The sequence below is a fragment of the Pan troglodytes genome, chromosome 13, assembly GCF_028858775.2.
Source record: "Pan troglodytes isolate AG18354 chromosome 13, NHGRI_mPanTro3-v2.0_pri, whole genome shotgun sequence".
Taxonomy (NCBI): Eukaryota; Metazoa; Chordata; class Mammalia; order Primates; family Hominidae; genus Pan; species Pan troglodytes.
The window spans coordinates 117,362,689-117,385,944 of record NC_072411.2 but is presented as its reverse complement, the minus strand read 5'-3'; the positions used below and the strand labels follow the sequence as shown (position 1 = coordinate 117,385,944).

General features: G+C 38.1%; 1 protein-coding gene across 1 annotated transcript in view; it reads left to right on the top strand.

Moving 5' to 3' along the window:
• The window catches only part of ABCA12 (ATP binding cassette subfamily A member 12), a 206,679-nt gene that overhangs the window by 14,195 nt on the left and 169,228 nt on the right, over nucleotides 1-23,256 (top strand). Inside the window, exon 2 of the mRNA XM_016950439.4 lies at nucleotides 12,363-12,456. Coding sequence (XP_016805928.3) covers nucleotides 12,363-12,456 — 94 coding nt within the window. The remainder of the gene's footprint in view (nucleotides 1-12,362; nucleotides 12,457-23,256) is intronic.

Genomic DNA, 23,256 nt, shown 5'->3' with positions numbered 1-23,256 from the left:
CTAAGTGAAGTAACTCAGGAATGGAAAACCAAACATTGTATGTTCTCACTAATATGTGGGAGCTAAGTTCTGAGAACACAAAGGCATAAGAATGATGCAATGGACTTTTGAGGCTTGGGGGAAGACTGAGAGGGGGGCGAGGGATAGAAGAGTACAAATGTGGTGCATTGTATACTGCTTGGGTGCTGGGTGCACCAAAATCTCACAAATCACCACTAAAGAACTTACTCATGTAACCAACTCTAATACCTGTACCCCAATAACTTATTAAAAAAAATTAAAATAAAGATTAAAAAAGGAAAAAACAAAAAAGCCAAAAAATAACAGATGTTGGTGTGGATGCAGAGAAAAGAAAACATTCATACTCTGTTGATGAGAATGTAAATTAGTTCAGACTATGGAAAACAGTATGGAAATATCTCAAGAAATTGAAAATAAAACTACCATTTGAATCAGCAATCTCACTACTGTGTATCTACCCAAAGGACACATGCACTCGTATGTTTATTGCAACACTACTTACAATAGCAAAGTCATGGAAACAACCTAAGTGTCCACCAACAGTTGATTGGATAAAGAAAATGTGGCAGGCCAGGTGCAGTGGCTCACACCTGTAATCCCAGCACTTTGGGAGGCTGAGGCAGGCAGATCACCTGAGATCAGGAGTTTGAGACCAGCCTGGCCAACATGGTGAAACCCCATATCTACTAAAAATGCAAAGTTAGCCAGGTGTGGTGGCGGACACCTATAATCCCAGCTACTCGGGATGCTGAGGCAGTGAATCACTGGATCTAGGAGGTGGAGGTTGCAGTGAGCCGAGATTGCGCCACTGCACTCCAGCCTAAGCAGCAGAGCAAAACTCCATCTTAAAAAAGAGACAAAAAGAAAAAAAAGAAAATGTGGTATATAAGTACCATGGAATACTACAAAGCCATAAAAAAGAATGAAATCATGTCCTTTGCAGCAACATGGACGGAGCTGGAAGCCATTATCCTAAGTGAACTAACATAGAAGCAGAAAATCACATATCATATGTTCTCACTTATAAGTGGAAACTAAACAAATGGTATACACGGGCACAAAGACAGAAAAAATACTCTGGGAATGCCATAGTAGGGAAGGGATGATGGGTGAGAAATTACCTACTGGATACAATGTACAATATTTTGGTGATGGGCACACTAGAAGCCCAGTCCTCACCATTACACATGTAATACCCATATAACCAACAAGCACATGTACCCCCAAATCGCAAATTTTTAAAAAAGAAGATGGTTCCTAAATAGGCATATCAAGGAGTGACTTCAAATTTCAACAGAGGTGGGGTCTAATTCCAGCCTTCTGACCTAAAGGAGGGAAATTAACTTTAGTTGTTTATTTTCTGTGGCAACTGTTTCACTACTGGATCACACTGTAGCTCAGTTGATGATAGAACTAGCTTTTCCACTCAGATGTTGTCACAACTTGCTAAAGGCTTACATTTTGGATCAAGCTTGACATACCCTCCTGCAATCCCCAACTTGCTCATATTACCACCTTTCACAGTGACTAGAGAAAGAGGAAAACTTTGCTTCAGAATTTAAGGACAAGTTTGTCTATGCATTAAAATATTTTTTAGAATAAAACAATTTAGGATTAAACCCTAATTTCAAAATAATCCTAAATCAGATTGAAATAAACTAGGTCCTGCACAACTTACTCAACTATGTGATCAATGTTCCAGTTCCTTTTATCTCTTCTGAATTGGTATCATTTACTCCCTTAATCCCTTTTAATTGCTAGAAATTTTAGTTCTACCTATTGATTATGGTGCCTGCCACATAGTAGACATGCAAATTTTATGAATGTAGTCAACCATTAAAAAGTAACTGAGGTGAAGAGGTTTCAGAAATGGGAGCAATAGAGGAGTTAATTGACTTAATGTCTGATAAAAATCCATTGCTTCTGTAAACACCATAAAAAATTTACCAATCTTTAAAGTTCAAATCTGTAAGTATGGATTTCACAAAACTTTCTTGATTCCAGTTTTTAGATGAGTCATTTCTTTAGATGGCAGTGAGGTACACCAGTGTATTAGTCTGTCCTCATGCTGCTAATAAAGACATACCTGAAACTGGGTAATTTATAAAGCAAAAGAGGTTTAATGGACTCACAGTTTCACATGGCTGGGGAAGCCTCACATTCATGGTGGAAGGCAAAGAAGGAGCAAAGATACATCTTACATGGCAGCAGGCAAGAGCTTGTGCAGGGGAAGTCCCATTTATAAAACCATCAGATCTCATGAGACTTGTTCACTATCATGAGAACAGCACAGGAAAGACCCGCCCCCATGATTCAATTACCTCTTGCTGGCTTCCTCCCACAACACATGGGGATTATGGGAGCTACAATTCAACATGAGATTTGGGTGGGGACACAGCCAAATCATATCAACCAGAAAGACTAATTAATTGAGACCTCCGAGCCATTTTTATTTCCTCACTGGGAAAGTAAGGTTCCTCATGGGAACTAAGGTTTATTCTGGGTCTTAGGTACCAAGCTCTTACTTCGCAATGTAAACTTTGGAATCCTCTTGTTACCATCAAATAACAGTCATTCTTGTCTTATAGGACAATGCTAAAAGAAATAAATAAAAAAGGAAAAAAGAGTATACTTTATATATGGAAGTTTGAGCAATTTTTATTTTCAAGTTTGCAATAAAAAGTTCTAGGTTACAGAAAGTCCTTTAAATGACTTTCAATGCTCTCATAGAATCAATTAATAAAAGTATAGTATTCAAATCAAAGACAGCCAGTAAACCATTTTGTAGTGGGTTAGCTCTATAATTTAGTGATTAACTCTGCTAGTGTAGCCAGACTCCCTGGGTTCAAACACCAGCTCTACTGCTTAGTGGCTTCTGGAAGAAAAGCTTATTTAGTCACTTTAAGATCCTGTCTTCCCATCTGCAAGAGGAAAGGAGGTTATTATGTTAAAAGTGATAACGCATGTTGTGTTTAGCAAAGCATGTTGCACAATCTAAGCAGTCAATATATATTAGCTATTATCATTTGGAATATTGTATTGAATGCTGACATTAATTATAAGAAGACCACCTGACAACAAGAATTCGTCCTGGGGAACACATTTTTTAACAGTACTTAACAGAATTGTTAAAGTTGCCCAGGGGAAGAAGGGATTTTGTCTCTCTTCAAATATTCATAGAATTCTCATGTGGAAGAGAGGCCAAACTTAGACAAATAGGCAGTAGTTACGGGAAGAAAGATTTCACCTTAATATAAGCAAAAATATCAGACAATATGAGTTGTCCAATGATGAAGAGTTTCATAGTAAACTTCTTGTCACTAGAAGCATTCAAATAGAGGTTGGATAACCATATGGCAGATATATTTTCCCTAAGTCTCAACGTACCAGTCATTCTGGACTTATTTCTGTTCCTGGACTATCCCCCTCTCTTCCCCATCTGTGGATCTTCACACATACGCTGCTTCTGCTCGAAAGACTCCCACTTCTTTCTTACGCTCCATCCAACACATATTTATTTCTTCTGTTTGACCCTTTTTCATCCTTCATGTTTTAGATTCAGCTTTCTTTGATTTATCTTTCTCTTGCATTCTTTACTTCCTATGTCATATTATCCATTCCAACTAGCTGTAATTATTTTTTTCAAATTTTATTTTAGATATGGGAAGTATATGTGCAGGATTGTTAGATGAGTATATTGCATCCAAGTGGTGAGCATAGTACCAAATAGGTAGTTTTTCAACCCATGTCTCCATCCCTCCCTCTTCCCTCTAGTACTCTGCAGTCTGTTGTTCCCATGTGTGTGTCCATAAGCGCTCAATGTTTAACTCTCACTTATAAGTGAGAACACAGAGTATTTAGTTTTCTGTTCTTACATTAACTTGCTAAGGATTATGGCTTCTAGCTCCATCCATGTTGTTGCAAAGGACATGATTACATGATTTCATTCTTTTTCATGGCTATGTAATATTCCATGGTGTATATGTACCACATTTTCTTTATCCAATTCACCATTGATGGACACATAGGTTGATTTCATGTCTTTGCTATTGTGAGTAGCATGGTGAGCGTATGTATCTTTTTGGTATAATGATCTTTTTTCCTCTGGTTATACGCCCAGTAAAGGGATTGCAGGGTTAAATGGTAGCTTTGTTTTAAGTTTTTTTGAGAAATCTCCAAACTGCTTTCCACAGTGGTTGAACTAACTTATACTCCCATCAACAGTAGATAAGTGTTCCCTGTTCTCTGAAGCCTTGCCAGCATCTGTTTTTTTTGTTTTGTTTTCATATTTTTTTTTTTTTTTACTTTTTAATTATGGCCATTCTGACTCATGTGAGGCCAAAACAGCATGGCACTGGTCCAAAAACAGGTGCATATAACAATGGAACAGAATTGGAAACAGAGAAATAAAGCGACATACTCACAACCAACTGATCTTTGACAAGGCTCACAAAACCAAGCAATGGGGGATAGGACTCCCTATTCAATAAGAGATGCTGGGATAACTGACCAGCCATATGCAGAAGAATAAAACTGGACCCGTACCTTTCCCCATATATAAAAATTAACTCAAGATGGACTAGAGACTTAACTGTAAGACCTCAAACTCTAAAAATCCTAAAAGAAAATCTAGGAAGTACCCTTCTCAACATTGGCCTTGGCAAATCATTTTTGGCTAAGTCCCCAAAAGCAATTGTAACAAAACTAAAAATTGATAAATGGGACCTAATTAAGTTAAAGAGCTTCTACCCAGCAAAAGAAATCATCAGCAGGGAGTAGTGGCTCATGCCTGTAATCCCAGTACTTTGGGAGGCTAAGGCTGGCAGATCACCTGAGGTCAAGAGTTCAAGACCAGCCTGGTCAACATGGTGAAACCCTGTCTCTACTAAAAATACAAAACTTAGCCAGGCGTGGTGGCACATGCCTGTAATCCCAGCTACTTGGGAGGCTGAGGCAGGAGACTTGCTTGAACCTGGAAGGTGGAGGTTGCAGTGAGCCGAGATCGTGCCACTCTACCCTGGGCAACAGAGTGAGAATCGGTCTCAAAAATAAAATAATAATTATCAATAGAGGAAACAGATAACCTAAAGAATGGGAGAAAATATTCTCAAACTATGCATGTAACAGAGGTCTAATATCCAGAATCTATAAGAAACTTAAATCAACAGCAAAAAACAAATAATCCCGTTAAAAAAACGGGCAAAAGACATGAACAGACACTTCTCAAAAGATGACATACAAGAGGCCAAAAAACATATAAGAATGCTCATCCTCACCAATCATAGAGAAATGCAAATTAGCTGTAATTTTTCTTTGTTTCCCTTTCTCAAAAGACTGAAAACTTACATTGCTGTATCCCCACTGTCTGGTACATAGTAGGTGCTCAACAATTTTTTTTTTTGTATTTATGTATAAATCTTAAATAAATGATTACTGTTTTATATATATTTATATTTATACTCTAAATTTCCTTAAAACTCTCCAAAACTATGACACTATGAAGGGGAATGAAAACTCTTCATCTTAGCCTTTTGTTTTTGTTTTTGTTTTTGGAGTGAGGCAAAAGAAATCCTATTGAAATATAGAAATTGTATTGATATTCAGTATCATATCATTCTTTTTTTATTAATTAATTTTTTTTTGAGACGGAGTCTCACTCTGTCACCCAGGCTGGCATGCAGTGGCAAGATCTCGGCTCGCTGCAACCTCCATCTCTTGGGTTCAAATGATTCTTCTGCCTCAGCCTCCTCAGTAGCTGAGACTAAAAGCGCGTGCCACCATGCTCGGCTAATTTTTGTATTTTTAGTAGAGACGGGGTTTCACCATGTTGGCCAGGCTGGTCTCAAACTCCTGACCTCAAGCAATCTGCCCGCCTCGGTCTCCCAAAGTGCTAGGATTACAGGCATTAGCCACCATGCCCTGTTGGGTATCATTTATTTTTGACATAACCAGCCTCAGGCTACTCTAGTGTAAAGGCACAGACTCAAATATCTGTAGGGGCAAAATATGTAATGTGATAGGTAAAGTACACCATGCACTTCATTAAAAAGTGGGGAATGGTGACATCTGTGATGAACTAGAGAGTACTTTCCCTATTTAAAGGCATTCACATTTCATCGAAAACAATAACAAAACCGTGTGCAAGAAACAAAACACCTCCATGAGTCTGATGTGATCTTTCTACCACCAGTCTGTTACTTCTGCTCTAGGATAATAAGATGTAGTAATTAAATTCACAGAGTCTCCAAACAGTAGTTCAGTTTCATATAATTTAAAAATATATAGTTAGACTTGTTTACTTAAAATTCACCTGTATCTTATTTTCTTTACTGTTTAGTGAAAATGGTAAGAAAATAACAATGGTAGACAAAAATAGCATCAGATAGACTAGCATTAATTAGAATAAAGGGTTCTGACAATGTAATAAAGTAGTGATGACCTAAAGTTGAAATTATATGCTTTGCCCAAATTTTTTAGAACATCAGGTTTTTGAAATTTGTAAATACTTGAAATAATAGTTCTTAGCAGGTGCAGAGGAAAATATTGCTAGATAATTCAATTTTGTTAATAGATACTGCAGATTAGCTTTAAATGAAAATTTTGCATTGAGTTTACATTTGATTAATTCAAGGACTTGCTTAAGATTTAAGCTTGTAATTTTGAGTTGGTGACTTAGTGACTACAAGGTCACTGAAATGTGCCCTGGCGTTATCATTAATTCTCCAAACCTCAATACTTGCATGCAACAGGATAGAGTTTCTTGATGTGAAGCTTGTCTTTATCTCTTTTTCTGTTTCTTCATCTCTTGCATTCTTTTAAAAATTAGTCTAGATTTTCAAAAAGGAATGCAGAAATCTTTTAAATAATTTCTAAACTTTTTATTTTAAAACAAATTTAAAGAAATGTTGCAAGAACAGTGCAAATAACTTTTTTTCTAGAACAATTTGAAATTGGTGCTCCATTACCCCCAGATACTTTAATGTACATTTTCTACAAGTAAACATAGCTCAATACCACCATCAAATCCTTAGACTCAAGGTTCACCAGTTGTTGGAACTGTGGCCTTTATATAGCAAAAGGATCCAGTTTAGAATTACCTGCTGCATCTAGTTTTCATGGCTCTTGTCTCCTTTAATGTGTAACAGTTTCTCAATTTTTCCTTGACTTTCATGACCCTGACACTTTTGAACCTTCATGACCAATTGTCTTGTAAAGTATCGGTTGTTTCTTTATTTTTTGAGTCAGGTTATTTTTCATCTTTGGCAAGAATGTCACAGAAATTATGCTCTTTTTTCCATTTCATCACATTAGGTTGTGCATGATGACATTTTGTCCCATTTTATAGAGAAATATTTTGTAGGTACATACTCCATTCCTCATTAAGCTTTCAATTTATTTATGTTTACCTATGTGTTTGTTTCCATCTGCATAGATTCATGGATTCCTAGTTTATTTAATTAAATATATTCTATTTTCAAATATATTTTAATGTTTAAATACAGCCATAGGCTGGTATCTGTATTCTTGGATGTGTCCTCATCATTCATTGCCAATCCCTTTGCAGTAAATCCATCACCCTTCTATCAATCTATCTACCTACCTATCTATATCAATCAAGCAAGCAAGCTATATAACTATCTATCCTTTTGTATCATCTGTCTCTTTCTTTATCTTCTACATATCATCTTTAGCTATGTCAAGTATTGAAAATATTGAGACCCCACTAGCAATGATCACACCTAGAACTCAGTTGTCTACTAAAAGAAGCTAGCATTTTTTTTTGGAAAATAGGTGTTTTCAGGAATTGGACAAAGAAGGTACACAATGAGGCAGAAACAAATTGTGGAACCAGAAAGTAAAAAATAAATAATACACACACGCATTTTTATCTGCATTTTATGCCTCTTTATACATTTGGGAATTAGGAGTTTATGCCCATTTTGCTCATTCTAACCTAACACTACCAAGATCATTCTAGTTTCCTTCTTTTCCAATTGTTATAATTACCCTGAAGGACAGTGAGAAGCCTGACTCCCCTAATGGGGGATATATCTACATTTATCATCAACCTGCTCTTATGAAATCAGTCGCCTGCCACTGCCTCTGTCCTGTCTCCCTGCACTGACACCTTCTTCACCCCACTTGGTCTCTGACATCCCACATCTCACTGCCTCAGTGCCCATGTCCTCTTCACCCTTCTAAGGCCCCACTTCCCTCACTGGGTCGCTGTGGCTCCTCAAGTACTAGCATGTACACTTACCTTGCTAGGACCTACCTACAGACTTTTGGATTGAATTTTTCAGGAAAAGAAGAAGAAAAAGAGAACAGAATGGTGCATCTTAGTAGAAAATAAATCCTGGAGAAATAGAAGGACACAAATGCCCTGGCCCACTAAGGAATCATAAACTATTTAGTGTGCACATACCCTTTTATGCCAAGAGTATAGGGGGGTGGAATGCCAAGGAGATGTAGAGACAGTGTGAAATAATTACACTCTAAGCAAAAATACTAAACCTTTAAACACTGCTTTCCTCAAACATCTCCAGTAGCTCCTGTGTCTATATGTGTAAAATTAATATATCATCCCTTTCTCCAAACAAACAGAAAAAAGTCATGGCTTATTGGTTTAGAGTTTGAATCCTTGACACCGCATTTGCTTCTAGGTTGCTTATGAACATATTTAGAATGGTGTCGTGAGCAACACTGCTGCTATGAAAATTTAAATTTTATTTATTTCTTGCTTTTGTGATTAACCTGTCAACCTTAATATTCGTGAGACCATAGTGTAGAGGGCTTTGTATTTATTTTGCCCCTAAAATGCACTATGCAGAAATGTTCTCTAAATCTCTCTCTGACCTGAAATCCCAGGGAAACCTTGTAATAATAGATTCGTTTATAGGCTGGCTGTGGTTTTTGCCTTCAACAGAGTCTAAAATGCCTTAAACGTCTCTGGTATAGATTGCATTTTTGTCTGGATTCAAAATATGTTTAAAATTAATTTTAAAACTCACCAAAACATCCTCATGAAATCATCAAATTAGATCAAGCAAAAGAAAACCATACATACCATACAATATATGCCCCTTATCTGAATGTGGATATGTTGTTATAGTTGATCTCGGTCACTGAATTCTCATGAAGTTGCCATAGAAAATGAATAGAAGTTCCTAAAAGTAGCTATGGGGCATTAAGTCTACTCAGATGAATACTTTCATAACTATGACCTCAAATACAAAACTGATAAATCCACAAACATTAATTTTTTAACCTTAATTCTTTCTAGTCTACATTTCAAATGAGAAACATAAAATAAAGACGATACCTTGTATTCAGGATCTTTAAAGAACAAGCTCCAATTTTGAAATAAATCAGAGATGAGGCTAGAATAATAACACATCTTACATTTCTGTAGCACTCATATTTTTGCAATACACTTTCTGTAATGCTTTCTTATTTGCTGCTCGGAACAGCACGATAATTATTTTTAAAAAATCCTGGCCTCCTATGTATCTTGGGATTCAGATCCTTGTCTCCTGCTCTGCCTCACAATTGGATATATGACTTTGGACAAGTTATGCTAACTTTCTGCACCCAGAGAATACAAAAAAGAGTTAGATCAGATTACAGGACCTGAGGATGGCTTAGGCAGTTTGGTCAAACCTACAGCTCCTTTAAGAATAATGTTTTAAAATTCATCATGTAAAATAAAATAAAAAGGATTATAAATAAAACCAATTATGTTGAAATTCAGTTATCAAAGTATTAAAAAAGCAAATTTGGCCGGGTGCGGTGACTAACGCCTGTAATCTCAGCACTTTGGGAGGCCAAGGCGGACAGATTACAAGGTCAAGAGATCAAGACCATCCTGGCCTACATGGTGAGACCCTGTCTCTACTAAAAATACAAAAATTAGCTGGGCATGGTGGCATGTGCCTGTAGTCCCAGCTACTCTGGAGGCTGAGGCAGGAGAATTGCTTGAACCTAGGAGGCGGAGGTTGCAGTGAGCCGAGGTTGCACCACTGCACTCCAGCCTGGCGACAGAGCAAGACTCCATCTCAAAGAAAAAAAAGCAAGTTTATGATATGGTAATATGTGTGTCTCTTTATTGTAATATTAAATAAAAGGTCTAGTGGTGAATTCATAACTAATTTTAAGTAGTAATGAGTATAAACAGCGCTTTAAGATATCTGCAACAACTCTAATGTGATTTTTAAATATCCATAATTTCTATTAGTGACAAAGTCACAGGTTCTTCTAATAACACTGTGGTTCATTGCCTATATTCATCATTAATGGAAATACTAAATGTTAATAACAAGCTAGAGAAAATAAAAATGTAATCTCTTTTTCTCCCATTCAAATTTACAAATGCCCTGAATTCTATTGATTAGGTGATCCCAAAGAAATTTTCCAACAAAAATATTCCAGGACTTTGTAAACACTCCTGTTAGATAGGTAGGGTGGCATACATCTAGATCCACTCTCCTCAAAGTGCAGTCCATGGACCAGCTGCATCAGCATCACTTACCTGGGAGCTTCTTAGAAATGCAGAATCTCAGCCCCCACCTCAGATCTACTGAACCATAATCTGTATGTTTACAAGATCCCAAATTGATCTGGAAGTCCACACTAGTGTTTGAGAAGTGCTGTTTTAGATTAAGTTGTTCAGTCTGTATGGGTGCTTTTCAAGCTATGTTCAAACCGAGTGCCTCAGGAGTCCTTGGATCTATAGTGAACTTTGTGAACTTCCATTTTTGAAAACTTACCATTATACCCAAAGTCTAAGAAGTTGGTGACAGGCCTACCAGCAAGGAGAGCAGCACTCTTGGACACAAAATGGAGATTTTAGTAGCAAATGTAGATTAGGAGTTATTTAAGGATCAGTAATTCATGGGGTTTGGATTGCTTTGGTGAATTGAAGAGCTCCAGGTAGATAGCTTGAGATTTGGCTGAAGCAAATTGTCTCTGAAAAGTGGGAGAGAAAAGATAAGTCTGACCACAAAACTATACAGTTCCAAGTTTCACTTTATTAAGTACAGGCAAAATTTGTCCCTGTGGTTTGGTTTTAGCACCATAACTATTTGCATATCACAGTTAATGTTCTTGTGAATATGTTTTTCATGGTTCTGGAGCCAATTATATAGGTCTATAAAATATTAAGCAGTTAGTGTTTTTCAAACTGAATCACTTCTACACGGGGAGGAAAAGCAGCTCCTAAAGTATTTAAAGTGAAATTCTCTAATGGAAATTTCAGGCCGGGTACGGTGGCTCACACGCCTGTAATCCCAGCACTTTGGGAGGCTGAGGCAGGTGGATCACAAGGTGAGGAGTTCAAGACCAGCCTAGCCAAGATGGTGAAACCTCATCTCTACTAAAAATACAAAAATTAGCCAGGCGTGGTGGCGGGTGCCTGTAATCCTAGCTATTCGGGAGACTGAGGCAGAGGATTGTTTGAACCTGGGAGGCAGAGGTTGCAGCAAGCCAAGATCACGCCACTGCGATCCAGCCTGGGTGACAGAGCAAGACTCTGTCTCAAAAAAACAAAAAACAAAAAACAAAGAAATTTCAATGCAGTATGTGTTTTTGAGCATCTATTTTTCATCGAGTGGTGGAAATTTAGGTATCAATAAGACACTGCCCCTACCATAAATGAACGTCCAGTTTATTTGGGAACTGGGCAAAAAAAAAAAAAAAAAAATCATTGACTATAATGGTGTAAGTTCTATGATAGAAGTAGACACACAAGACATTAAGTAGTATATGGGACTGCATGGGACTTGAAGTTCCTTTTTACTTCTTCACTCATTGACTCAATTATTTCTTTTTTGGTTCATTCTTAGGTTCATTTTTTCAACAATATTTATGGGTCACGACCCACTTCACACACCAGTCTTTATGACTGAGCATAGAATGCTGACATTGAAAGGGCTAAAATAGGCATAGGTTGAAATTATTTTGGGTTTTGTATGGCCTGTTTAGAACATTGTGTCTTATCCAATAGGGAAGTGGGAAACTCTAAAGGATTTTTAAGGAATGAAGTAACCAATCAGGGTTAATTTTAATATAATCATGATTGGGGCAGTCATGAGAGGTGATCCAAAATAAATCCTCAGGAGGTTATTTCATGGTTTTAAGCCTGGAAAAATCATTCTTCTGTGCATTTACAGGTCTTTTACATATTAAAAAAATCTCTCATTCACTTTTTATTAATAATATCTACAGTTGGTCAAATATTCAGCTTGTGTTGAAATATTATAGTATGACACACTTTTTGTAGTCAGGTTTTAAAAATCTTTGGTTCAACAATAAAACTAACAATTTTTTCTACCATTATTTTGCAGCTTTGGACACTTGTCTTGATCTTATGGCCAGTCATTATTTTCATAATTTTGGCTATTACTCGGACCAAATTTCCTCCAACTGCAAAACCAACTTGTAAGTAAATGACATTTGTTTATTTCCTTAATTTTTGGATTCTAGTTAAAATTTATTTTGGTACCACTTTAGTGTTTCATTTCAAAAAATTTTTTTTGTATAGTGTTTTCACTTGGAAGGATTAATATGAACAATTTGTGTGTTTTTTACCCTGGATTTTCAAGTTAGTCAGAAAGTTGAGTTTGTAATATTTATCTAGAAAAATATGAAGCTTGTAGAAGCCAGAAAATATTTTAGCCTTTATAAAATTTTGACCCATTTATTATTCATTTCATAAATCTTGCCATGATATGCACAGCACAAACAAGCAGCAATCTCATGCTATATCATTCTTTCCTTCTGTAATGGAAACCACAGTCTTGTATTTGATCAACTGAACAAATGAAAATCCAGAGTAGTATACAAATCCCTTCTCTCTCTTTAGGGCTGATATTTGAGTTGTGTAAATGTGTCAACACATTTAGTTCAAGAGAAGATTGTTCTCTAATTAGCGCTCTTTCAGTTACATTTAGTAATTGTCAAGTTGTAAAATGGGCAGAATGCCCGACACTCCGTTATTTTCTTTTGGATCCAGAATGAAAAAGTAGAAAGGACTAAGAAAAGTCCTCAGAACTGAGGGGGATGAGGGTTTTAACCCCAGTGGCTTGATGAATGCTGTTTTCATTTTTATTTTTTCCCTGTGAAGCCGGTTTACTTAAAAGAGGAGGAAAAGTCAAACCAGATGCTTCTTGCTTCACAAAGCAGCCATCTCCTAAAAAGCTTCTTGTAAATCAAATTTCTATAAATTAGATTGTATTTCACATAAATTATGGTAATTTGCTATGTGAAAGAAGACAATGCTGAATTATTTTGTAAAGAGAGTAAAAAGCTAGTGACTTTTAAAAATAATTAGTGTTTTTGAATCACCCAGTTCTAAGAAATCAGATGAGAACCATAGCAGAATTGACGTGAATCATGCTCAACAGGCTAATTCAAAAGAAAATGTCAACTCAGTTAGTGGAAAGCATTTAAACTGTTGGTGCTAGAATAAACAATTCCTTACATTTAAATAGTACCTTATTTCTTTTTTGTTTTGTTTTGTCGAGACGTAGTCTCACTCTGTCGCCCAGGCTAGAGTGCAGTGGCGCGATTTCGGCTCACTGCAAGCAAGCTCTGCCTCCTGGGTTCACACCATTCTCCTGCCTTAGCCTCCTGAGTAGGTGGGACTACAGGCACCCGTCACCACGCCTGGCTAATTTTTTTTGTATTTTTAGTAGAGACTGGGTTTCACTGTGTTAGCCGGGATGGTCTTGATCTCCTGACCTTGTGATCCACCCGCCTTGGCCTCCCAAAGTGCTGGGATTACAGGCGTGAGCCACCGCACCCAGCGAATAGTACCTTACTTCTAAAGGATGTTTTCTCAAGTCATTTGAGTTATTGATGAGATTTTATTTGATTGTTCATAAAAACAGCATAATTTTGCTCTCTTCATATTATGTGTATATTAGTTATTTATAACAGATTGACTCCACCGTATACTGTTGGAGTTTATATGTTTGTTCATATCTTAAGTAGCATGGGTCTCAGAAATAATCCATTTATATATTTGTACATATCTTAAGTAGCATGGGCTTCAGGAATACCATATAAGTAGGACAAATACTCTTAAATATTCTGGTTTAATATGCTAACTATCAATTTTCTAACAATAGTGATGGGAGGATTTTAATAGCTCCTTTCAACACCTATTTTCACCAATTTCTTGTTTTTAAGGACTTTTCAGTTACATAAAGTTCCTCTTGTAAAACTTCCAAGAGAGAAATATAAGGTCTTTGAATGAGCAGTCTTAAATTAATTGATATTACCTGATAGCATTAGAGATTCATGGAAAAAACTGTGGAAAGCTCTTATAATTCTACTAAATTAGGAAGAAAAAAAAATGCTAGAGAAATAATGTGATATGTGCCTCTTAGGCCTTAATCTAAAGGGCTCTGAAAAAACATTGTATTGGGGAGGAGATGAATAACTTTTTACTATGGACCTATTATCATACTCTAATAATAACTAGCCAAGGAAGTGATTATCTTTCTGTTTATCGGTAGGACAGTACAAAATTATAGGATGGTTCAAACACTGAAAGTATGTTTGTTAGTCTCTTAGACCTTATCAGACTCAGTCTAAAAAATAGTTTTTTGGTTTGTTATTACAAGTAGAAGTGACCCTCTCACTTTACAAATGAGAAACCTGCAACACAGGGAGATTACAGTTTGCTGAAATTCAATCATGTGGGATACGAAAGAAAGGTGGTGAAAACCGCTCTTTGTCCATGAGATTTACCGCATCTTACCCTTTTATACACAAATTTTTTCTAAGTCTGAAACTCCTATTTGGGTAAATAAGAGCCAAGTAAAAATTATGCCCAAAGTTTCAATACATTCTATAATCAATAGAATATAAAACGTAATTTTGTAATCAGAGGTGCTATAGAGTAATTTGAAGAATGTAAGACTGGTAGAGAAGCAGTTACTTTTCCCCCCGCCCCCCCCCTTTTTTTTTTTTTTGAGACAGAGTCTTGCTCTGTCGCCCAGGCTAGAGTACAGTGGTGCGATCTTGGCTCGCTGCCACCTCTGCCTCCTGGGTTCAAGCAATTCTCTGCCTCAGCCTCCTGAGTAGCTGGGATTACAGGCAACCCGCCACCATGCCCGCCTAATTTTTGTATTTTTAGTAGAGACGGGGTTTCACCATCTTGGCCAGGCTGGTCTGGAACTCCTGACCTCAGGATCCACCGCCTCGGCCTCCCAAAGTGCTGGGATTACAGGCATGAGTCACCACACCTGGCCTTTTGCCCCTCTTTTGTCGTAGAAAGAATAACTTTGAGATGACAGTTTGGATTTAGATGCTTTTATCCTGTTTTTTTAAATGGCTCTTGTTTTTCTTTGTTTCTCATATATGTCTTTTATGCTGAAAGATTAGAATTGGCCAATAATTCATCATAATAAAAATATTTCTTGATCTCATACTGTGTACCAGACACTTAGTAAGGTGGTGACTATATTATTCATCTCACAGTTGAGAAAACTAATGCACAGAGAACTTAAGTAACTTGACCAAGATGGTACCGTTAATAAGTGGTGGTGTCAGGATTTGAAACTAAGCAGTCTGGCCCCAGAATCTGGTTTTAAGCTCATGAACTCACATTTCTTACATCTAGTAGTCAGTACTAATTTTTCACATTGCATCATTTACATTTTGTAAAAGTGAACTAAAATTAGAAACTAGGATTGGAAGCACCCCTGCTTTGCCTCAATTATGAAATCAAGAAATATGGGGAGTAAGTGCATTCCAATGTATGTATTAGAGTTATCCTAACTATTAGTATTCAGTGCTACCTGTGTCCAACTAATTCTTCATGAAGCATTGTAGCTGAAGTATCATAGAAATTAGGTTCTCTTTAATAGAGTTAAAATCATTTGTGGGCTACAGTGCTAGCTGGGCAATAGAGAAGTGAAGATGAAACTCTAGAGTCCACCTCTAAATGAAACAGCCATGGTGGGTCCCTCAGTCTTCATCATTAGATCATGGGTGTGCTAGAGAACAGGGTGCAGTCTGGAATCCTGCACTCATGCCCTTGCCCTCACTTCCTTGAAAACATACCACGGGAAAAGTCAGCAGCAAGAGCAAGGCCAGAACACACCTTACTCCTCTGACTTTCACAACTCTCATCAGTGAGATGCCCCACAGGCTCTTTCAACATTAAGACTGTACAATAGCTCCTCTTAACAATTCAGGCACTGGAGTCATAACAACATGCATGGATCCCACAACAACTTCTGTTCTGTAATACTGTGGGTACATTCTGCTCCCAGAAGAGTCAGGCAGGTCTGTAGGACTTGATAACTCATTTAGAACAAATATAATTAGTGACGTAAAGGATTCCCTTCATAGTCTTTTTGATTGTTGGGCATCTGGAGAAGTCTGCATTTTTGATGAGCGGGAACCAGCTGCAATCCCTGACACCATTGGTGCTGGTCCAGATAACATACATATTCCTGACATCGCCTGACTTCACTCACTCCCTTTCGTGTTGCAACAAACGGCTTAGGTAACTAGCCTCTGCAAAGAATAAATCCCAGGTAAAGAAAACCTTTTGAGCCTGGCAGGCAGGCCCTAATTCTTCTCATTCAAACAGGGAAGAAATGAGCTGAGGTGCCAAGTTTGAAGTAGTTTCAATCTCTTATAATCTCCACATGCAGCAGCTTGTCAAGAGGCAAATGTTAAAGCCAAAAAACCCTGCTTAGGATCAAGGGCCAACAAAACAGCACAAATCTCTACAAGACACACTTAGACTAAGCCAAGATGTAATGTGCAGCAAGCTTATTTTGTCTCCCTTTAATACACACATACCCATGAATGTCCAGGCAAGCAGTCCCTAATTACTGTACAACTATTTTTCAAGTACAGTAAAACCCTGACAGAATGAGATAAGTAGACTCCAAAAAAAGTAGTCATGTCAAATAAGGAGTCACACTTTTGTGAAGTTAATGAAAAACAATGTTTTTCTATTGTTCCCTAAATACCTCTAAAAGTACAATGGAAATCATACTGTGCAAATATGACTATACATTACATTAAGCCCCAACTATCTCAAGGCTGTCACTTTCGAACACTCCTGGGCCCTCTGCGGATAAGAAATTCAGCCCATCTCGCATGTGAAAATCAGGGCTGGTGGAAGGCAGGAGCCAGCCACGAATTGAATTATATCCAAATTTATATTATCACAGAGTTATACTAAATAGCACCCATCCAGATGTTACTCAACAGCTTTGGTAAATGCAAGAACGTCCAACATTTTCAGCCTGACTTTTTTTTTTTTTTTTTTTTTTTTTTTTTTTTTTTTTGCCTCCAAAGCATACCCTTTATCTTCAGGGATGCATACAAGTAATAACAGGGATGAACATTTATTGAACACTTTGCTATGTGTCAGACACTGTGCTGAGTACTTTGCATGCCTTAGTTAATACTCACATCATTTCTTTGGACCTCGTAATAGAATTGTCCCTATTTTAAAGATGAGAAAATTGAGACACAAATAATGTGTTAAGTAATTTACCAAGGTTCACATGGTTATTACGTGCTGGAACCTGGATTTTTGGATAAGATACCTGCAGACAGGTGGTTTTATCTAGGTCATGGGTGCCACCGATGGCGGTCCTGAGGTCTGGTTCATTATAATAACTCATTTTTCTTCCTCATACCACTTATTAGGACTATCATAGATTGAGCATTGCTGTAAAAATGAACTCAAGTTGTTTTTCTACTTGTTAGTAGCTCTGGGAAAAAAAAAATGTGAGAAGGAGGATTGAAATTGTTGATCAGCAAGTGGTTTGTGGGATCCATGCAAGTTGTTATGACTCCAGCGCCGGAATTGTTAAGAAGAGCTATTGTACAGTCTTAATGTTGAAAGAGCCTCTGGGGCATCTCACTGATGAGGGTTGTGAAAGTCAGAGGAGTGAGGTGTGTTCTGGCCTTGCTCTTGCTGCTGACTTTTCCTGTGGTATGTTTTCAGGGAAGTGAGGACAAGGGCATGAGTGCAGGATTCCAGACTGCACCTTGCTCTCCAGCATACCCATGATCTAATGATGAAAACTGAAGGACCCACAGGAAATAATTTCATTTGCTATCTTGATTGGCTAAAAATTTACATAGGTTTTTTTGTTGTTGTTGTTCTGAGGAGCTCAGAATTCATCATCATTTGTCTTTTGCTGTGGATGGCCCAATCCAGTTTCTGCATTCTCATGAGTACCAGCAACACTAGTTAGTCTTTCAGGTTAGAAACATCTGAATCATCCATGACTCCTCCCTTCCTTTACCTCCCATAACCGCTGGCATGCAAGTCAGAATCCATTTGTGAAATGTGTCCCAGAGTTACTGCTGCCCTTCCATCCTTCCTGCCACCCCTTGGTTCAAGATCCCATTGTCTCATGCTTGGATTGCTTCCATAGCTTTGTGACTGTGTGAAAGTGCGTGTGTGTGCATGTGTGTGTGTGTCTGGAAGCCCTAACTCCAACTCTTTCCATGTTTGTTCATCAGATAATCTCCCTAGAATACTATTTGGGCCCATTAGGTTTCACCTTCTCTTTGTCTGACTTTCAAGACCTGCATAATCAGGATTCTTCCAACTTTGTGTTCATTCTGTTCTGCAGTAGAATGCCTGTGCTTAAGGAGGAGGTGTCTGAATGTCCTCCACACGTCTCATTCTCACTCCCACGTTGATGCATGTCCTTTTATCTTCCCTGCATGCCAGTTAAAAGCCAAGCTCACATCCAGGGTGCTCCCATTTAGCCTTGTCTGATCACTCAAACCCCAATCAATTTTCCTTTATATCTCTCTTGTTGAAGTATTGGCTTATAATGGTCTTTAAGTGTTTGCTGCTTCAGTCTTGACTCACTTATTGGATAGATAGTACATTAATAGCAGAAATCACATCATACCACTGTACGCACAAGGTATAGCATGGTTCCTAACAGGGAACACAGTCAGAATGCAACAGGTAAAAATTTGATACAGTTTGGAAGATTTATATGGGTGACTGGATTACAAAATTCACTCAATGATAGATAGTAAAAGAAACTCAATGTGAGTCTGAGATGGGTAAGGGACAAGGAGTTAGTTTGTTTTGGTTTGCTATTTATTTTTCAGATCCAGGTAAATCTGATTATGGGATCAAAATAATGTCTATAATGCCCATATGGGGGAAAGAAAATGAATATAAAGCCCCGTCACTCCTTCCCAGCTACATCCACCTGGGAATTTCCATCACAAATACGAAAGAGTTCCAAATATGTAGAAGAGATTTTTGTGTAGGAGCATTAACAGCCTGCTTCTTGCTTAAGAAGTTTCAGAACATTTTGGAACAGCTTTTGAATTTCACGGCCAAAGACCCATCCTGTACTTCCTCCATCAGCAAATTGTAGTAAGTGACTTTTTGGGAAACATTACTGACCCTTCACATACCAACATGGAGATAAATTCTGTGGAAGCCATAGAAACTGAAATTGGGATTTGATTGGGACCCTGTTTCCTCCAGTGTCCCGTGCAGAGCTGTCTGAAGCACACAGAGGGGTCGAAGATGTGGACACGGCTGCATCACTCACAGGGATGACTACAGCTCCTGCTGGCAGTGGTCCATCTCCCCCAGCTCCTGGCCTGACTCTCATGCAATGTGGATGGGCACACCCTAATGCCAGCTAACACGATGACAAGGTTTCTCAGCTAATGCCCTCTTAGGCTCAGTAAATAGAATTGCACAGAGAATAGGAAATATCTCTGAAGTACAATAAAACTTAATTTTAACAAGTAGAAAAATTAAGAATAAGGAAGGGTATTTTCTCTCCATCCTGTATCATCCCCACATTGTGTGGTCTACCTTGCAAGCTTCCCAAAGGTGATCGTCTCAGTGAAATCGGCCATGGGAACCAAATGTCTTCTGGTTTTTACTCCTTTTCTCTTTCCTTCATAAGAGCAGAGGGCCTTTTGTCAGACAGGGCCTCCTCTCAGATAGGGAGTGCTAATGTCCAAGTCTATCCGATAAGTAAAGATGAATGGTTGAATATTTATAACATCTTTATAACATTTTTTTTAAAAAATGGAATCTGTCCCTGTTGCCCAGGCTGGAGTGCAGTAGCGCAATCTTGGCTCACAGCAACCTCCACCACCAGGGTTCAAGTGATTCTCCTGCCTCTGCCTCCTGAGTAGCTGGGGTTACAGGCATCCACCAAGATACCTGGCTAATGTCAGATTTACCTGGATCTGAGAAGTAAATAGCAAAAACAAAACAAAACTAAACTAAACAAAAACTTGATATACTTAGATTAGTGCCTGCTATATGGTAAGAGCTATAAAAGTGTTGGACATTATTTTCTATACTGTATTATTTATGATACTATATTTGTATAGAGTATAGCATCTATCCTTGAGTATCATGAAGCTAATCTAGTATCTTGTCATTATTTGTCAGATGAGGAAACTGAAGCTCAGAAATTTTGAGAGATGTTATGGGGCCAGGTGCCATGGCTCATGCCTATAATCCCAGCACTTGTGGGAGGCTGAGTTGGGTGGATCACCTGAGGTCAGGAGTTCGAGACCAGCCTGGCCAACATGGTGAAACCCTGTCTCTACTAAAAATACAAAAAATTAGCTGGGCCTGGGGGTGGTCACCTGTAATCCCAGCTACTTGGTAGGCTGAGGCAGGATAATTGCTTGAACCCAGGAGGCAGACGTTGCAGTGAGCTGAGATCACACCATTGCACTCCAGCTGAGCAACAAGAGTGAAACTCTGTCTCAAAAAAAAAAAAAAAAAGAAATTTTAAGAGACATTGTTAAAGTTTCACATTTATTCTTGCCATGATCACATATTTAAAGGGCACCTGTTGCATCTATTAAGCACTAATTAAGAAAGCCATGAGCCCTCACAGCAATCAAGCCTATAAGAGAGCAATAAGTATATCAGAAACTATTGCAATGTGAAAAATTCCACAGTGGAGGTAAGTCCAAGACAGAAGCAAGGAAGTTGGAGTCAGCAACTGCCTGGGACCAAGGCAAGTGCAGTACAAAATTAGAGAGTTGGAAAAAACTCAGTGATCAAGATCAATAATAGTTCAAGAGAGAATTTTACAACATCAAAATTAATACAAAACCTTATGATGAACAAAATATCAATATTCAAAGTAAAAACAGGATCGGGGTTACCAACTTTTCTTTTTCCTTAGCTCCAACGTAGAGTTCAGTGCTAAGACTTAGCATGAGTCTTGAAGAATGAGTAGGAGTTCGTCAGTTAGATAACCAGTGTCGTTGCATTTCTTACAGAAAGCAACTTACATGAGTGAGGACATAGAATGTGGAAGAGTTAGATGTGCCAGGAATTTGGAATCTCTTTTGCCTGAAAAAGGAAGATGCTTGTTGAGTACTGAAAGATAAGGCTGTTTGGTCCAAACCAAAAGTATTAGAGTTTATTTTTATTTTTTTGAGACAGGGTCTTGCTCTGTCGCCCAGACTGGAACGCAGTGGTGCAATCTCAGCTCACCGCAACCTCCGCCTCCTGGGTTCAAGCAATTCTCCTGCCTCAGCCTCAGCTGGGACTACAGGTGCGCGCCATCATGCCCGGCTAATTTTTGGATTTTTAATACAGACAGGGTTTCACCATGTTGGCCAGGCTGGTTTCGAACTCCTGACCTCAAGTGATCCACCCACCTCGGCCTCCCAAAGTGCTGAGATTACAGGCGTGAGCCATTGCATCAGGCCTAGACTTTATTTTAAAGGTGATGAGAAGCCACTGGAATTATTTTTACTAAATTAGTTTTATTTTTAAATGTTTATAGATTTTTCTGACTATAGATATACACGCTCATTATTAAAAATTAAATAATGAGGTACGAGTGTGCATACTGTAAAAAATGGAAGTCATGCATAATCTCAACCTCTAAAGAGAACCATTGTTAACATTTCAGTGTACATTTGCTAGGACTTTTTTCTATGCATGTACCAAATACTCACAAATACACATACATAGGCACACACACACACACACACGTGTACAAACAAATACAATAGGACCATTGGGACTAGACAATAGTTTAGAAGGTGTTCCTGCAGCTGTGTGGGAGATGGTTTTAAGGAGTAGGAGCTGGTGGCTGGATTGGGAATTCTGGAGTTAAGACTTCCACTTCGGTCTTCTTTTTCATGATCTCTTGATTGCCCAAGAGAAATAGTAACTGAGGCTAAAAGAAATCTGTATACTTCTCTATCAGAGCTAGCTATTTCCTTAGGCTTTTTAAACACCCCCTCCTTCAATCCTCCATTTTCTTTTCAGATTTTTAAAATGCAGATTTCTTTTAAAAATAGAGAATTACTCTTTGTACTATGAAGGTTTTCAGTGCAAGGTTAGCCATAACCCTCTAATTTCATACTGTCCAAAATAAGATTTACACAATTTAGGAGAAATTTGGGAAGTGAAAATGGAGCAAATAATATAGAAATCACATGCTATTATCAATATTTTTCTTCTTTGTCTTTTCTCTATTTTGGGGATTTACAAACAGATGTACCCAGCTACTCTACCTCAATCAAAATGATCTAAGTATGTCTGCTGAAATAGACAAATGGCAGAGTATTACCCTAGGCTTTCTGAGTTGGCATCTGGAGGTGGAGGTGGAGTTGGAGGTGGTGGTGAGTGGGATGGTGTTGAGGACCAGAGAGTTTAAATTTTGAAGAACTCGCCAGGTGATTCTTATGCTACTTCAAGTTTGTGAGCTACTTTTTCCTTTCTTTTCAACTTAAAAATAATTTTAGATCAGCTCATCACTGTGAAAACAAACCAGAGAATGGATTTAATTCTTTGAATAATCACGGAGAAGAACTTGCCTTTCACCTGAGTTAGCTTGCAGGCTTTCAGTGGCTGCCAGCACCCTATTCTTCTTTTCAGCACTCAGTCTTTCACTGTAATCCTCAGGATATCAGAAGTCTCACACCATTCTTCATGTCTTATATTGAAGACACGTTTTTAGGACAGCTGCGAAGAGGAGCAAACCTCCTCTCAGAGAGTACTGTTGGAGCAGTGTCTAAAGAAGGACGTGTTCACAATTTCCTGAACTGGTGCTTTTCCAAGATGATTTCATTGATGAGTTACATGCCCAGGGAACCCAGGTCCATGCAAACAAGCACTTCCCACTCTAGCTTTATAACACTGCATTTATGGCTTCATAAATATCAGAAGAATGAGAAATGTTAAAATCTTTTCATTATTTTGAAATTGCTGCCCTATGT